The sequence below is a fragment of the Apus apus genome, chromosome 3 (genome assembly GCF_020740795.1).
Source record: "Apus apus isolate bApuApu2 chromosome 3, bApuApu2.pri.cur, whole genome shotgun sequence".
Lineage (NCBI taxonomy): Eukaryota > Metazoa > Chordata > Aves > Apodiformes > Apodidae > Apus > Apus apus.
This window is the reverse complement of record NC_067284.1, coordinates 26,279,313-26,296,971: the sequence shown is the minus strand read 5'-3', so window position 1 is coordinate 26,296,971 and position 17,659 is coordinate 26,279,313. Positions and strand designations below refer to the sequence as shown.

Sequence of the window (17,659 nt, the reverse complement as noted above, 5' to 3'; positions counted from 1 at the left end):
TTAATAAAGCATCCAAATTACCTAGGAGCCTAAGTGCCATTTTAAAATCTGAATACGTGTAAGATAACAGCAGGTAGATCCCATCTCACTAAACAGCACCTGGAATTTTTTACCAAGTTACATAATGCTTGGGAATTTAAAATGAGAAGAATAAGATTCTACTGAATAATGTAATGTAATGAAAAATCAGTATCTGATTTACAAAAGTAAATAGCAGGAAAAAAGCTGATAAGAATAGGTCACACAAAAGGTGAAAATCAAATATTAAATATTTAATTAGAACTCTGATTTTGCTTTCAAGGTAAGTGGCATTGCACAGGCTATATTACAATCTTTTCTAGTTTGTTTTTCTTTTGCCGAAGAGAGTACTGTTTATTTTTTTACAGGCCACTTTAATACTAATACATGTGTAATAGGATCAGAACTGAAAATCAGCTAGAGATGGTAAATTTTACATTATTGGGAAAATTACAATTTTTTTTTTGTATTGTAAAAACATTTATTTTTAACAATTTACCTACATTAATCAAAAAAGTACAGCATATTTATTAATTTTACAAATTCTTCATAAAAAATATATCTCTGTACAAAAAGTTCTTTTGCACCTACTTCATGTCACAGCAGCATGTAGTGAAATGGCAGAATGAAATACTGGGAATGAAAATTAGATTGACTTGATCATAATGCCGGCGTTTTCCACCAACCCCCCACCCTCACCCTCCCACCTTTTTTTTTTTTTTTTTTTTAATAACAGCTTTTATATTTTTTACAAAATATTTTACACAAGAAAAAAAATTATTGCAGCTAGCCTGGAGAAAGGCAAGATGTGTGATACAAGCAGCAGTTTTTAACAGCTTTGAAGCACATAACCTGTTTGTTTTTTAAAAAAAAAAATAAAAAATTATATTTAGCATGTATTATTAGCCTGTCATAATGCTCTGGTCAACAGTAGGGGAAAAGTCTTCTGCATGTATCTCAGAAAGCAGATTTCCTGGCTGCCATTACCTGGCCAATGCACAACATTTTAAGAGTCTTGTTCTGATGAAGCACCATATGTAAGTGCATGCATACACAGCCCTCAGTAAAATAACTTCAGGAGAAAGTGATCCAACTTCAACAGAAGACTCAAACATAGAGGAAAGGAGATGCACTTGAAGGATGTGAGCGATAAAACTACAAGAGCTTTCCTTTACTTGGGTTCCAGTCTGAAGCTTCTGTTTAACCAATACTCCAAATAAACATCTTAGGATAATTTGTCAGTGTGCCCCAATTTTGAGTGTCCCTGATCAAACAACACTCTCTTGGGATACACACTCCTTACATAACCTTCCCGAAATGAACCACTAGATAAAGGATTCACAGGGTTCTTGAACATAAAAGATCAAATAATTTAACTAAACCTTTTTCTGGGACCTTTCCTCCAACACACTGCTTGGTTGATCATAGTGAGACAGGTCACTGAAGAACACACAGTAAGTGCAGGAGTAGAAAATATAAAGGACAGCTACTTAGCTAGAATTTTGCACTTGTTTTCAATACTCCATTTTTTTTCCTGCTATTGGCAATACAGACAGACTTCCAAAGCAGTTATGTCGATACTGAACACCTGTCAAAAACTTTAACCACAAAACAGCTTCCATCCCTGACCCACTGTTCCTAAGGAAGCTCTTCACTTGCAGATCAACTTCCTCTACATGAGGGAGGATCAGGACAACAACTTTGATCTGATGACTTTGTTCTTTCTCAGGAAATATGAAGGGCTCTGAAATGTGACAGATAAATGAACTGTAATGCACAAAAACCTCAGAAACAAACAAAAAAGAAAGCAAAAAACTACTAACAAAATGAACAAGGAACTGACTGGAAAGGATAATTTATTAAATTTTCTTCAGAGTTGCTTGCTCATATGAAGAATATAACAGCTGGAGGCCCTACAATACTGTATTATATTGCTGGCATTTTTCATCTAACAGATGTAGAGTTGTTAAGCTGACCAAAGGTTACCTTTGAAATTTTCTTTGCATTCTGGAACATTAGCTGAAAAAACTGTTATTGGGCTTACATTACCTTTTTGTTTTGGGTATAACAGCCAGACCTACATACATATGGAGTTTAGAAACATTCTTCTACAGTTTTTGATAGCAACTGGACATTAGGACAGTTTGAAATTCAGAACACTAAACCAAAAACAACAAAAAGCAACCCTGAATTTTGAAGTAAAGCAAAGCAATTCTCCTAGCATATGAGCTCAGCATGTACGACTAAAATCAGATTTTGCTTCTTTATTTCCTGTAATTTCCTGTATTTTAAAACTCAATTTAATTAATCTGCCCGTAGGCATTTTGTTTTTTTTCATTCAATAAAACCTAATTCTAAGTAAATGTTAATGATTTACTCAACCATTCATATTTACAAATGTCAGACTTTCTCTGTCAAACTGTGTAAGTACAAAAGGCATAAGCAGTGTGTTTAAAAAATCTGAAAAGAAACAGAAAGCAAAGATAGTTGAGTATTTCCCTTTGTCCAAAGTAGAAACTGAATGACAGCTTGTTATAGACAATTTGTACTGGGTTTACATATGCTACTGTAGTGTGTTTTAGTTCCATGTAACATCAGAAAATGATGTCAAATTACAGCAAAAATGAAAAAAAATGCAAAAGGGAAGACTGTATTATGAGCACAGGCTCACAGGCTTTATGAGCTATCTAAAATAAATTACTATTCACATTTGTACATGGCGAGCAGCAATAGCTGCTAACCCCCCTGCTGTTATATAGTATGATACTGACAATGGTGACTGATGACTGAGTTCAGAAGAAAACAATACTGGCAATGAAAAGTTCTTAGAAATGGGCTCTCATTGTGGCTGAAAGTCTCCAGTGACTTGTAATCATGTTTACAAAGAAATTTAGACAAAAACTGACAAAAGAAATGTTGTCCTCTATCACACAAAATTTTACCTGGTGCTAAGCATGGGGCTCATAATTTAGTTTTTCAGGTAAATTTATTGTGGAATGTTTTGCAAAGAGTGAATGCCTATATACAATGGACAGTGTATAGAAACCCTGTATATTTTTACCAGTATCTTACTCAGTCATCCATGACACTCTAGTGCAAAAAAATTGTGCATTAACATTTTGCAAGATAACGGCTGATTGGGAAATTGGCAAACTGCCCTATGTATGAGATACAATATTAATTTCTTTAATTTTAGCAAGATCTGAATGGTAAAGCATTTCCAGGTATATGCTGTCTCAAGGAAGGTTGTCTTCTCCTTCAAGAGAGCTTGATTTCTTCAGGATACTCCAGGGGCTAATCCGTGGTGGTATCATTTGTCACAGTACTCAAAGGATTTATCCAAGTGCCCAGAAGAATGCATTGAAAGGCATCCAGCCACATAAAAATATGAAAGTCTGAGGCATTGAATATGACAAACTGGCATGACTTGGCAGTCTTCCTTAAAGTGTGCCTTGATTCAAAGCAGATGCAGCCAGGCATTTTGATCCAACTTCAAGATGAAAAATATTCTTTATCTGATCCCCAGAAGACTGACACATTTTTACCAGAAAATTTAGCTGCATGTAGGCTGACAGAAGATGTTAAAGATTACAGCAGCAAAGCCAAGAGAAGAAGGGAAACTGGTATATGGCACCAAAGGAATTACTGCTTGTCCATCAGAGGTATGGCTATGAAATAAGTCATATTGGGCACTGAAGGCTATACCACTGTACAAACTGTGTTCAGAGTCGTATCAAACCTCACAGCCTTTGCCTCTGTGGGTTTTAAGTTTGTGTCATACATGGGATTTTCAAATGAAGCCTGTCCATTACTGTTTTCATGTCCAGCATACCCATTGTACTGTACTTTTGGTCTTGTTCTGAGGGAAAAAAAAAAAAAAGAAAAAAAAAGAGAGGAAATTATCATTAGTAAGCCTTAAAAACAAACATTTTATAATTATTGAAAGTTTTATCTATCGTGTTTCTGTGCTGTCTACACATGTTGCACAACTGCCTAAAAGTGATAAAAGGAGAGACATGAAGGATGCTGCAATGACTTAAAAAGTAAAAGAATTCTGTCTGGAAGTTGTTTTTCATAGCAGGAAGAGAAGAAAACAAACTCCTAATGGGCAAACTGGTGCTACAAAGCCCAGAGACAATGTAGGCGAAATACAGGTATGTATTTTCCATCCTAAAAGTGTCAAAAGAATGACAACTTAATAATTTCTGTTTAGTTCCAAAATTGGCAGGCAAAAGTAAAGCAACATCCAATAAACAAAAGTAAAGTTTGAACTGATAACATTTATACTATTTTCTGTCAGTAATAAAATTGATATTTTCTGATGAGCTTTTCAGTTTTAGATTTCTAGTCTGAGCAGAAAATAATCCTTATTTAAAACGGAAACTTTTATTCCAGCTTTAATAAATTAGCACCTTATCAATTTCTGCAGTACATATGTCAAAACTAGAGAAGCATCTTTAATAGGTAAGTTTAATTTGATCACCATCAAGCATATTCTGATTTTCTTTCCTGGAGATTTGGGATTTTGCCCACACTGATTTGTACAGTATACCTAGGAAGGCAAATGATCTCTGCAAATGTTCTGATGAAGATGAATACAAATTGTTAATTTAAAAGACTTGAATGGAGTAGATTACTGTGTCTACATAGAAAGATGAGAGTGATTTTGTCCTAAGTCATCCTTTCAATATCATTTTGGGATTTAGACGAGATGAACACCCACAGACTTTACTGACTTAGATTTTTTCAAGAGAGGTAGAAGGAATGGTTTAGTAATTTGCTGCTATCAGATCTTTATTACCATTCCAGAGCAGGAAGGCAGTGCTGCACCACTGAAGTGCTGTAACAGGTCTCCTGAGTACTAATGAATCTAAGTCAGTGCAAAGTCAGCCAGCATAAGCTTAAATCAGGCAACTCTTGCATTGATATAGCAAGTTTTCAGAATATGTTGCATTGCTAGTGGCAGTTACCTTCAGATGTGGGTCAGTAATTTCATTTTTTTATATAAATCTGCCATAGTATGCCTACTTCCCTCCATAAATACTTCCAGCAATAAACACTACTAAATACCTTGACAGAGATTTCATATGTCCACATGTATGCAATCAGATGTATCAAATCCTAACTAGTGATCCTAATAGTCAAGTAATTTTTGACATTCAGTAACCACTCCTCTATTTTGAATAGTGTTTTACCACCATAAAGAACATACCAAAATTGTAAGCATGTTCATTTTTAAGCAAAGTTCTATTAGAACATATTACACCAGCAATTGAATAAAAAATAAGAGTTGTGCAGACTTTCTGATATATAAAGTAAAATTATAAATACAAAATTTTCAAATTACCTGAATTTATGCCAATCTGAGTAGTACTCACTAGCTTATTCAGCATGTACTGTAAGTAGTCTCATTATAGGTTGCTCCCTCATGGGATTTACGCATCTTTCAGCTTGTATAATTAATACTCATAAGCATGTTGAAAGAAGCAGCATATATTCAATTTAATAAAGTATTAGAATGAAAGAACAATAAAACATGTTACCTGAGATTTCAATCTCATGCAGCCTAATGAACAAATCAGATTGATAGATCTTTGCTCCTTAACACAGTGACTCATTTTTCTAATTGTTCACCATTAAGAACTGCTCTGCACTGAAGCCTTTTGTGGCAATACTTAGAAATATTTGTCTTTCTAGGGAAAATATATTTTTGAAAGCTTCAGCATTGTGTTCTTTAGTTATGCTTACTTATCAAAATTTAAACAAAAAGCTTATTGAGTTATTGAGTAAATAACATTTACCTGTGTTTGTAGAGGTAAAATGCAAACCCTGATAATATTAGAGCAAAGAATGGTACCAGGATGGCAGCTGCAACCGAACTGCTGTTTGTACCATAATAGTGATTTGAAAGGTCTGTCTCTGCACTTAAAGGACCTGAAATGAAACAAAAAGGGCAGAAATAAAATTCCCAGCTTTTATATCTTATAGCTCTCTTGTTTTTTTTTCCAAGAATGAAAAAAACGGTGTTTTAATCAAATGATTCTATTTAAAAGCATTTAAAAAGTAGCATGCAGTATCATAGTATAAATCTTGTTAATACCACCAAATAACACATCGATAACTATCAAAATTATTTGAAGACAGCATTCAGCAAGTAAAACAACTGTGAACTACACCTCTCATGAGTCACTTTAATAAAGTCCAATTGTTTACTTTCTACCAAAAAATTTGCTAATACTGAAAAAAGTGTTCCACGCTTGCAGCTTTAATCAGGTGAGAAACAACAACCACTTTGAGACCACAACAGATATGAAAAAGGAAGAAAGAACTGAGGTAACTGCAATAAACCACAGTCGTTCTGCTTGGCTTGATAGCACTCCCAAGTCTGTGCACCTGTGTGCATGTCCTGGCTGCTTTACAAAGCCTTTTCAGCAGTGACACGAGCAGCTTTTAGAGCCTGTGGCAGCTGCATTTGCACTGGGATAAAATGAGGTGCAGAGGATGCGAAGGCATTGGCCTCGCTGGGTTCCTATTGTGAACAAGCAGATAACCTGTACTGGAGGGCATTTTCCAAAACCTATTTTTTAATCAGTATGAGACATTGTTAAATTACTTTAGTAGGTGGTCAACTAGACAATTCAAGTTATGGAGGATGACAAGTAATTTTACAGTGCAAAATATAGAAAATCTTTATTAAAAAAAATATTTTAAGACCCAATTCCATGTTGCCAGTTTGAACTCGCAGCCCATCAGAGAGAAATGTAGAGATTCTACCCAAGGAGGAAGTAGAGAACAAGACAAAGTACAGTGGGGTGGGGCTGGGACAGATATGTGGGATTGCTATTCTGAGTAATTTTTTGCTGATGCTAGTAGAGAAGAATAAGAAACCCTGGTGTTTACCACTCAGAAATGCTCTAACCTACCAGTACACACTGCCTCAAACACACTGACACCCTCATTGATGCCACAGCATCAATCAGTCTTTTTGGGACTCTGGCACAGACCAGTTATATAGCAGGGACACAGTCATTGCACTGCTTTCAGCATTCTATTAAAATACCTAAATAAGTTGAAAAACTGAGACAGAAGCAAACAACTCTCCTATGGTTTCTTGCAGTTTAAGCTCAATTTGAAAGATAAATTGTGTTTTTGTTCCAGTAGACGTTTTTAAAACTTACATGTTTCAACTGCTAATATTATAATACACTTTGTGCAATTCATTTTATTAGATGTATTAAATTCTAGGAAGTAACTAAGTTCCCTTTAAAATTAAGACAGATACTCTAGGAATTTTAGAATTGAAAAATTTGATCACTAAACATGACAAAATACTGTACTTCGACATTTTTCACTGCCTCGATCTTCTGTCACATTTCAGACTTCGTTCTCTGCAGAACTGGTGGAGGATAACCTTTTCAAATTAATAAACCTACTCCTATGGTAGTTGAGATCATGTTATGAGCTCTATCATACTACTGTGAAGGTCTTAATTAATGTTGAACTGTTTTAGAATAGAACCAGTGTATTATAAAAATCTTTGGACTTCAGTAATCCAGTATTTGTCCCAACACTTAAGGTGTGGAAGGCCTGTTGGCATTTTATGTATTTTTGTATTTTATTGCACGTGTTGGACATTCTGCAACCAATCTAAATTAAAGACAGACTCAAGTATTTATCACAGTTAAGAAAAGTTTAAGAAATATCAATTTAAATGCTCCTTTTGATTGTTTCATTAGTTAGAAGTTCCAGAAATTGTAAAAACTGTATGCAGTTATCACTTTACTATCACAATCCCCAGCTGTTTTTCCAGTTATTTGGAGTAATTAATGAGAAATATGGTAATGATCAAATTTGTTCCAGTCAGCTTATATCAGCAAAATCTGGAATTAGTATTCTGACTCTTCTTTAAAATTCCAACCAAGTACCAAAATAAGCAGAAATATGTATGATCAATGAATTCTTAATTTGTATCTCAAAGCTATTATTGTGGCACATAATATAGATAGGTTTTAATATAAAAGTAGAAGAAAAATTATAAAATATCTAATCAGAATTTAGCTAAAATAAAACAATAGTTTGAAATTAATATTAAGCAACTCATGGCATCACATTTTGGTATGGGATAAAAAAAAAATTAAATACAATGTTTTCTGTGTAACTGAACATTTAAAACTAGGCACAAAGTTACATTTACATAATTTCTTGTTATATTATCTCTGATAACGAATACATATAGTTCTTAGTACTCAAAATTCCTAAAGCAGGTAATTGAATAATCTATACCTCTACATTTTTTAAAGCACAAAGTTTAGGGTAACTAAGCATGAAAATTTTAATTGACTATTATACCCTTTAATTGGCAGTGGATACGTGTTGACCAGATTTGGACTGTGCTCTGTATGTGCTTTTAATTATGGAAGAGAAACTCTGCTGTGATTCTGGATAATTTGAATTTTATTAATATATGAGATTCACTATAGCTTCAACACAGTCTGGACTACTTACTACAATCATTTCCAGAGATGTTTGTGATTAAACATATCCTGATGTGAACTTTTTATTTCTTTAGACAACATTATCATGATGATAAACATGAAAACCTATCGTGAAAAGCTCTAATTTAGCTACTGAATGCCACTACAGCCAAAATCAGAGAAGTGGAAATATCTTCATGCTAATAGACAAAAAAAAAAAAAAAAAAAGTAATTTGTGCAAGCTGTGTACTTCTACACTCTGGATGATTGCTATTCTTTATACATACTACAAAATAATACTTTTTGTAAGAAAACATTCATTAAGAATATTTCCTTATCATTGTTTGGAGCTTTCAAATGCATTTTCTCTGTAACTCCTAGCTGGGGGTTTCAACTGTTTGGCATCAGTATGAGATGGCTCAGTTTTGCTAAGAGAACTCCTCTTGAAGTGTGAGGAATTGTGACAATGAAAAATATGCAAGATAAGAAAAGCAGAATTAGAGGTAGAAGAGTGATTTCTGAGACAAGAAAGGTTAGCAGCTCAAGGATTTGAGAGAAGTCAGAAGTTTCCAAGGAGCAGCAGAGGCTGTACGTTCTTCACCTGACTGGTAAGTGCTGGATAGCAAAGACTCTTTGGGTACCTCATTAGCAGCGAGGAGTATATATATTCATATATGTACATATATGTATCTATATGTATACATATAAGTACGTATACATATATATGTGTATATATATACATATATACGTGTGTGTGTGTGTATTTACCCATACATATATATCAATAGTCTCATAGCTCCTTAGTCCTAGCTAACCGTGCATTAGCAAATGCACAAACATTTTGTACTCTGAAGCTGTGAATATCCTGTTTAGATGTAGAGTTTCTTTGTGAATGATGGAAGTTGTGTGAAATGATCTGGAAAGAAAGGATGAAATCTTTATAGAGTGCAATTTAAAATTCACATGTCTCATGATGGTCAACACCATTAAGAGTTGATCAGTTTCAAGAAAATGAACATGTATTTCACAGCCATTGATCTAATATAGAACAGGGGCAAATTAATTTCTCATATTTTATATTTTATGTCAAGAATTCTTGTCTCAATCTAGACAAGCCAAAAAAGTACTTTGAAGAAAAAGAAAGGAGAGAGAAGTAGGTCATTGTACTTCCCCAAAGGAAATAAAGATAGGAAAATAATCATTTGGTAAAGTAAGATTATCTTCTTACAAAGCCTTCTTTTCATACAATTTTAGATGACAGTCCAGACTGGAATGGACAAGGCCAAGATTTTAGAATAAACATCTAGAACTGTAGTGGTGAGGCACAGGCACCCAGCAATTACAGAAACTGAACCTAGCCACAGCCATTAGATATTGAGCTATTAAAACATTAAAAAACAAACAAAAAGCCCCCAGCAATGACTGGAAAGAGGTTAAATAATTTGGTGTCACAACTTGAGCCCCTTAAGCAGGCTCAGGTACAGTTCAAATTCTTTTGGCAAACTGATAACAGAGAGCTCTTTGCCCTTTGGGTTATTCTCTAAGGCTACAAGCAAACAGAATTGCTTCTGTAAGAGAATATACAGTGCTTAGAAACAAAAGTTCTTTCTGTTTTCATGTCCTTAAGTTCCAAGACTGGACATATTCACCGAGCCTGGCCTTTTTCTGGTATTTTATGAGAAGGAATTTTTCATCAAAGAAATCAATCTTTCACACTTAACCAAGTATTTATCAGTAAATGCTGTTCTTTGAAGTACTCTGGCAGGTGAAAAATTTCATATTACATTATGTATGCACCAGAACATACATAGTTTATGAATACTTCCGGCTTTGTGTAAAGGCAGCTAGTAATTTACCTTCCTGAAGAAATGAAAATATGTTAATTCTTCAGCTGGAGGACATGAGATCATACTTCAGCAGAATATTCATGAACAGAACAGATTTAAAAAACAAATCAAGCTATGCTTGAATATGGGAGGGTATGGACAAATATCATGACCCGTGTTGTCTGGAAATTTGCTGTTTCCTTTTAGCTATAGGTCCTTCAACAGAGAACAAGAAACCTATAGAAAATTAGTACATATTTAGCAATCACATAAAGTAGTATTACAAAAGAGAGTCTGCATTTGCAGCAATCTCTCTGCTGAGATATCAAAGCTGAAGACAGGAGGCCCTCAGCCTAAGAAAGAAAAAGCACCTTAGATCTTACAGTGATAGAGATTACATGAAAGTAGAAGCAAATAATCTGACCCACTTAAGAATTTAATCTGAAGACTGAAATTGTATTTGGCTTCAGTGATTGGCAGTTCTTAGTCTGCAACTCTGAAGGGTAAGGTTTCCGCTCATTGTGACTAAACAAATATAGCAAATTGAGAGCTGCAGAGCAAAGACATTCAAGGGAGATTTGGCAGAACTTTAAAGGGCATTGGGTACAGCAGCAATGAATTTAATGGAACCAATGTAATACATAAAATGAAGACAAAGCCTGGTGTAGGTACATTGGCCACACTGTCTCTTCCTCCTGGCCCAGTAGGGAGTGTATATATAGTATGCTTTGACCACTCTGTAGTAGTTCCAGGATCAGATGTCTGCCAAAACTATTTTATGAATCAAAGTTTCAGGAGTAAATATTTTATTACTTTTTATGACACAATTATTTAATGAGTAAAATAACTAGTTATTCACCAGCTGCTGAAGAACTCAAGTCCATAGCTGTAATATATGCCTCAGTTATTTCAGATTTTTGGTAGTAAAGTAGAACCATATATATATATATATATATATTTATCCATTAAAACACCCACCAAGCTTTCTCCAAAGGACACTATTATAATCAGTATTGATTCTTTCCTTTTATTTCCTACACGATTCTGACTGCAATTCTGTTACATCCCTATTACTGTAGAAAAGACATTCACAGAAAAGCAAGCAGTTACAATGGCATTCTCTTCAAGGGCATCCTGTAGCCATCTTATTAGGTTGCTATACTAGAAAAATGAGATAGTAACATGTTAAACAGAGTTAAATTGGGATTTGAACTGTATATTTTAAATGTGCATTTTTCATTCTATTTTTTTGTAATAGCAATGGCATGAAACAAACATGCCTACTTCAGCTAGCTAGCTGAGTCATTTGTTGAATTCATTCATGCAAGATCTAAAAAGATTATACCTATTAAAGCTCTATGAATGCCTTTACCTTGTCTTTGGAGCATAAATTTTCCAAAGTCTTTTCCATGTATATCACCTTGATAGGTAAAAACACCTCTTTCAAGCCCTGATGATACCTAGAATATGTTGAAATAGAAAAAAGATTTCTGAAACAAAAAATAAGAATGCTTAGCCATTTGTTTTTCTGAGTAGAGAAATGGAGTCCAGATTTTCACTTTTCACAGTTAAAATATTAATGAACTCTCTCTGTTTATACAATACTTATAACTTTAAGTTTGAAACATTATTTTAAAAACTTGCAAAAACCATCTGGAATGATTTTAAAATATCTGAGGTATATCGGTGGATTTTAAAATTCTTCAACTGGCATACACATAATTGAATAAGTACATGGATACAGAGGTCCACTGAATTGTCACATTTTAAATAATTTTTCATAGAAAGACTCATGAGGCACAAAAGACGACTGTAAAGAGTAAAAGAACTCCTTTTTTCCTCAAGATTAAACGTAATTTAATTACTATTAGCAACCAAATGACGGAAAATAATTCTAAAGATAAATTCCCACCCTTATCTAAGAAAACAAGGCAAAACCAAGGCAATATACACTGATTCAACCCACCTTCCCCTTAGTAAACTCCACTGACATCTAAAGTGCCATATTTCATATTTGTAATATATAAAGTTGCATAGGAATATCTGAGAAATCACAAATTCCTTCAGACTTTAAACTCCACAAGCTTTATCCATAATGGTCTGGTTACTTACATAACCATCGAGTGCCCAGTTGTTGCTTTCAAACTTGCTTACAAAAATGTCACTAGGCCCTTTAATCTGAAAAACTTTCAAAAGCAAATGGGCTTCTTCTTTCTTGTAAACACCTGTTAACATAAAGGAGGTAACACATGCCTTTAAAATGATTTTTCAATGAGTTTGTTCAAATATCCTTTTAAAGGTAAGTATATTGCTTTAGAACTAAAATATTCTGTAGAAAACATTCTGCAATAACACAATTTTGTAACCTGAATAAATCAAGATTTAAAGCACTGTAATAACAGGATCTTACTTTGTTGATCTTTTGCCCACATTGTATTTGATAACAGGATGCAAAGATGTTTTTTGTACTGTTTAATATCTATAGGCAAATGGACAAGAATATTTGATTTTTGTGCAGTTTTTCAAAGGTAGAATTCCTTGCCTGGGATTTTCTTGAACTGGAAAAAATTCAATTTCACTCACATCACAACAGTATATTGCTATAGTAAATATCAATAGTTTAGTGGAAGAAAATTTGCTGTCCAGCAGTCAACTACTGAAATTCTTTCTGAACTCCTGACCTTAAATGGCACCTATAACCAATAATGCTCTTTTCAAATATAACTGTGAACAAAGGCTAAATCAGAACTTCACAGTCAGATTTGCAAGGAGGAATGCATGACGTTGATTAAAATATATGCATAATTTCCTCAATTATTAAATTAAGTGTGCCTATTTTATGATATTCCATTATCAAGACCATATTGTTTTAAAGCAAATGTTAATCACTATTGCATAATGGAGCTTTTCAATGGTACAGTTCTTAAAATACCTAAATATGACTAAAATCCCTGAATAGTGCTAAAATGCCTAAATACCACATCTGCTACTTCAATATTATCTGTGAGCTCATCAATACTATCCAACCGTTCAAGATGAAAAAACTCTGGCACAATATTTACTTGAACTCTAAGGGGGGAAATAGATGGGTGACTTCATAGAAATTGACTGAAATCTGTGCAGACAATTGTATTAGGACCTTTCCTTTTGCAAAATAAGCAGAGAAAGATTTTTAGTGAAAATGTAAAAGCTTTAGTTTTATTTTGTGTTTGATACAATATACAACAAAACTGAACAGATAAAAAAAAATTAAAGAGAAGCTTTTTTAAACACCAAATTCTGAACCCACCTGATAGTTTGAGTTGTATGTTGGATGCCTCAATGAATGTGGCATTCACTTTACTGCTTGTAGTATTGAACCAATCAACAGTCAGAGTAGCAGGCTGTCTTTTTCCTAAATATTCATAAAACCCTTTCCACAGTGAGTTTATAAAAAACACATCTGAGGGAACTAAATAAAAGTTGGAAAAAAAAAAAAAAAGAAACAAACAAATGAGTAAAAGACAACAAAGATACAATCTTTCTAGCCATACTTATGCTCTTCATTTTTTGTGTTACAGCATCAATCTACTGTTCTAAAGAGGCATTACAGTAAAGATTTACATCAGTGAAGACAATATATCTTATGACCTTTCCACACAATTGCCTATAATATACTACACCTGTCCATTACAATATATGCTCTTAAATAACCTCACACTTCATAGATTGTATGCTTCAGGGAATGTCTCCAAGACTATGAAAAATAATGGACTCTTTCCCTAAAGCCTTGCAGATTAAAGAAATTATGATAAAAAAAAGGGGAGAAAACAATTTTTATATCAGAGATATGTCTTATCTCTTTTGTTTCATGAATCTCTTAAAGCAGAACTGTCTATGATTTCCCATGGAGTATCAACAGAATTAATGGAAATCCAGACACAGTTTAGCACAAGCTTTTTATCAGTCTTTTTTAGACTCCACATTTTCTCTCCATAATATATCACTGCACCTGTGAGCAGCAAAGTTGCCAGAGCAGCAGAGCAGGGAACTTTTTTGGTTTAAAATAGGGGTTGGTTTCTCAGAAATTGCAGTTTGAATAATCTGAAGTAAAAAACACACAAACTGAATAACGAATTTTAGAAATAATTTTATGTATTTGGGTAATTTCTTTGATGTTACTGTTTGCTTTTTTTTCCGTTTATAAAGAAAAAAAAATACTTCATTCCATTAAATATTGTCCTTTTTACTATTTGGCCAAAAAGCCAACAGTGTAGGAAAGGCCCTTCTTACCTAACAGTATCTGCAATATGAACATTCATTTAAAAAGAAACATAGAAGAGAAAAAATCCTGAGAAGAAGAGATGTTCATTTTATGTCAAGATACATTTACCTTGTGCTATATGTCTTGAAAATTCATTTCTCCCCTACACATTGCTGTATTCTCCCATATATTTTCTTGTTATAAAATCTGGGGAAGACTTCTTTCAAACATTACGGTTAAGTTAAGCAGTTAAGCTGGCCAAAAGAGACCAACCCTCCCTCTGGACAGACAGCATCCAGTGTTTCCTGGCTGCTTCCAACAAGTGACTATAGAAAGTTTTCCACTTAGTTCTAATCTTCTAACATTACAATTTAAGAAGTAAACTGTCATAAAAAGAACTGTATAACCAATCACATGATCTCTTGAAAAAATGGCAGCCCTAGCAACTATTAAAATTCACCCTTACTACCCATGATCACTACAAATGATATTTGCTAAATAGCTAAAGTCTGATATTAGAAGAGTGTTTCATAGTCTTCTAATCAAGCTCTTAAATTATTGGATTTTTTGCATTTTATCAAACTCTGAGCACTTGTAAAGGCAGATGTCCATATTGAAGGAAATGTATCAGTGCAACTATCCTGTGTATCTATTTTGAATAAATTCTATTAGTATTTCCTCTTCCACCTAATCACTGATGGCAAAAATTAATCAAAAGGAAAGCCAGGTCAACAATAGCATATATTTCCAACAAAAAATACTGACACGCAGCACATGTGAAAATCTGATGACGGATTAGCTGTTGACTGTCTCTTAATCTTATTATTACATTTCCTAGAATGCATTTAATAAAGAGGAAGTAGCATTTTCAATGCCTTTTGCCTTGAAACTGTGCAAAAGTTAGAAGACAACACTTAAGCTCAATGTGGCATGATTTGAAAGCCTTGTTGCTATGTTGTTTGTACTACCACTGAATTCCAACTGAGTGGCAACCACTATTTATGGCTTTGAGTACAACAGCTTAGGAGAATTTTAAATGCTGCCTTTCCAAAGTAGTACCAAAGGCAGGACTGGGGTTTTAGACTAGGGACTTTTAACTTAATACTAAGTCTGAAGCACTAAATTTCAACTGGTACATCAGAGTCCTTAGAATTGATATATTTTCTGCAAATATATGAATTCTGTAAAGGGTCTTTCAGATGTTTTCCTACACTTTTCTGATTGCTTTACTGCAATAGTCACATACAGGAAAGTTGAAATCTGGCATTTAAAAATATATATTTATTTTTTTATTTGTCTTTGCTTTTAATTGAAATTGTCTTCTTCTCATGAAGGTGAGCATCTAGCAATACTGGTATGAATCTGACAGGTACTACGTACGACTTTTTATAAAGGAGCAGGAACCATACTTCTTTTGTCACATTCAACATCTTCAGTATCTAGTTTCTCTAACCACTTTGCCAAAAATAGCTGTTTATCTTTGCAAAATATTACCATTGACTTGATATTTACAGAATTTGCACTTGCTGCAGATGGATAGAATCAGCAGGGGAAGAAAACAAGAATATATACTTCTGCTTCCCCACTCTGTTTTTGTAAAAGGTTAAAATGCATGTGCTGCAGTCCCATGGATGCTGCCAAGGAATCAAAGCAGCTCTGCCCCACTTCTGCCAAGTCCTTGCAATATCCTTGCCTTTCTAATCCACCATGGGGAAATGCAGAATGAGAAAAATTAACTTGGCATTATTATACTAATACTGCACCTCTGCAGAGTACCCTCAGAATGTGACAAATGGGGGAATCCACAGTGACTTGTTAAAGCACCTTCTTAACTGTTTTTACAAAAAATACACAAAGCAATGAGTTCCATGGGAACCAAATCCATATTGTAGCTCCTAAACCTCACACAAGTATTGTGAGAATGCTTTAGTTGCAACCTATACTCTATTACAAATTACAGTACTGTAAAAACAATAGTTACTATTGGCTATCAAAACATTACCTCTGGCAAAAAATAGTAATTCAATATACAAACCAAACATAATTAAATTCATATACCCAGAGGTGGGAAATGAGATCATAAATCTATTCTGCTACAAAAAACCTGGTTTAGCAATATGAGCTTAATCCCAATTAAAACAGAGATAGCAGCAAATGGAATTTCAGATAGTGAGATGGATTGTGAAGGAAAGAAGACAGAGTTGTGGTCAATGGGACAGACTCTAGTTGGAGGCCTGTATCTAGTGGAGTTCCTCAGGGGTTGGTACTGGGACCAGTACTATTCAATATATTCATCAACTACCTGGATGAGGGAACAGGGTGCACTGTCAGCAAGTTTGCTGATGACACTGAACTGGGAGGAGTGGCTGACACATCAGAAGGCTGTGTTGCCATTCAATGAGACCTAGACAGGCTAGAGAGTTGAGTGGGGAGAAATTAAATAAAATACAACAAGAGCAAGTGTTGAGTCTTGCATCTGAGAAAGAACAGCCCCAAGTTGTTTCCCCGAAGAGGAAAGGGATCTGGGGGTCCTGATGGACAGGAGGATGACCATGAGCCAGTAATGTGCCCTTGTGGCCAAGAAGGCAAATGGCATCCTGAGGTGTATTAGAAAGGGTGTGGTTAGTAGGTCAAGAGAGGTTCTCCTCCCCCTCTATTCTGCCTTGGTGAGGCCACATCTGGAATGTTGTGTCCAGTTCTGGGCCCCTCAGTTCAAGAAGGACAGGGAACTTGAAAGAGTCCAGCACAGAGCCACAAAGATGATTAAGGGAGTGGAACATCTCCCTTATGAGGAAAGGCTGAGGGAGCTGGGTCTCTTGAGCTTGGAGGAGACTGAAGGGAGACCTCATTAATATTTATAAAGATGTAAAAGGCGAGTGTCAGGAGGATGGAGCCAGGCTTTTCTCAGTGATGTCCACTGATAGGTCAAGGGGTAACAGGTGCAAAGCTGGTGCATAGGAGGTGTCACATAAACATGAGGAAAACCCATTTCACTGTGAGGGTGACAGAGCACTGGAATAGGCTGCTCAGAGAGGTTTTGGAATCTCTTCTCTGTAGACATCCAAAACTCGCCTGGATGTATTCCTGTGTAAACTACC

General features: G+C 34.7%; 1 protein-coding gene across 1 annotated transcript in view; it reads right to left on the bottom strand.

Moving 5' to 3' along the window:
• Positions 1–748: 748 nt before the first annotated feature.
• The window catches only part of CSMD1 (CUB and Sushi multiple domains 1), a 1,033,138-nt gene continuing 1,016,227 nt past the window's right edge, over positions 749–17,659 (bottom strand). Inside the window, exons 66-70 of the mRNA XM_051614951.1 lie at positions 13,608–13,769; positions 12,431–12,543; positions 11,691–11,778; positions 5,820–5,952; positions 749–3,877 (exon numbers count right to left, since the gene is read on the bottom strand). Coding sequence (XP_051470911.1) covers positions 3,718–3,877; positions 5,820–5,952; positions 11,691–11,778; positions 12,431–12,543; positions 13,608–13,769 — 656 coding nt within the window. The 3' untranslated portion in view covers positions 749–3,717. The remainder of the gene's footprint in view (positions 3,878–5,819; positions 5,953–11,690; positions 11,779–12,430; positions 12,544–13,607; positions 13,770–17,659) is intronic.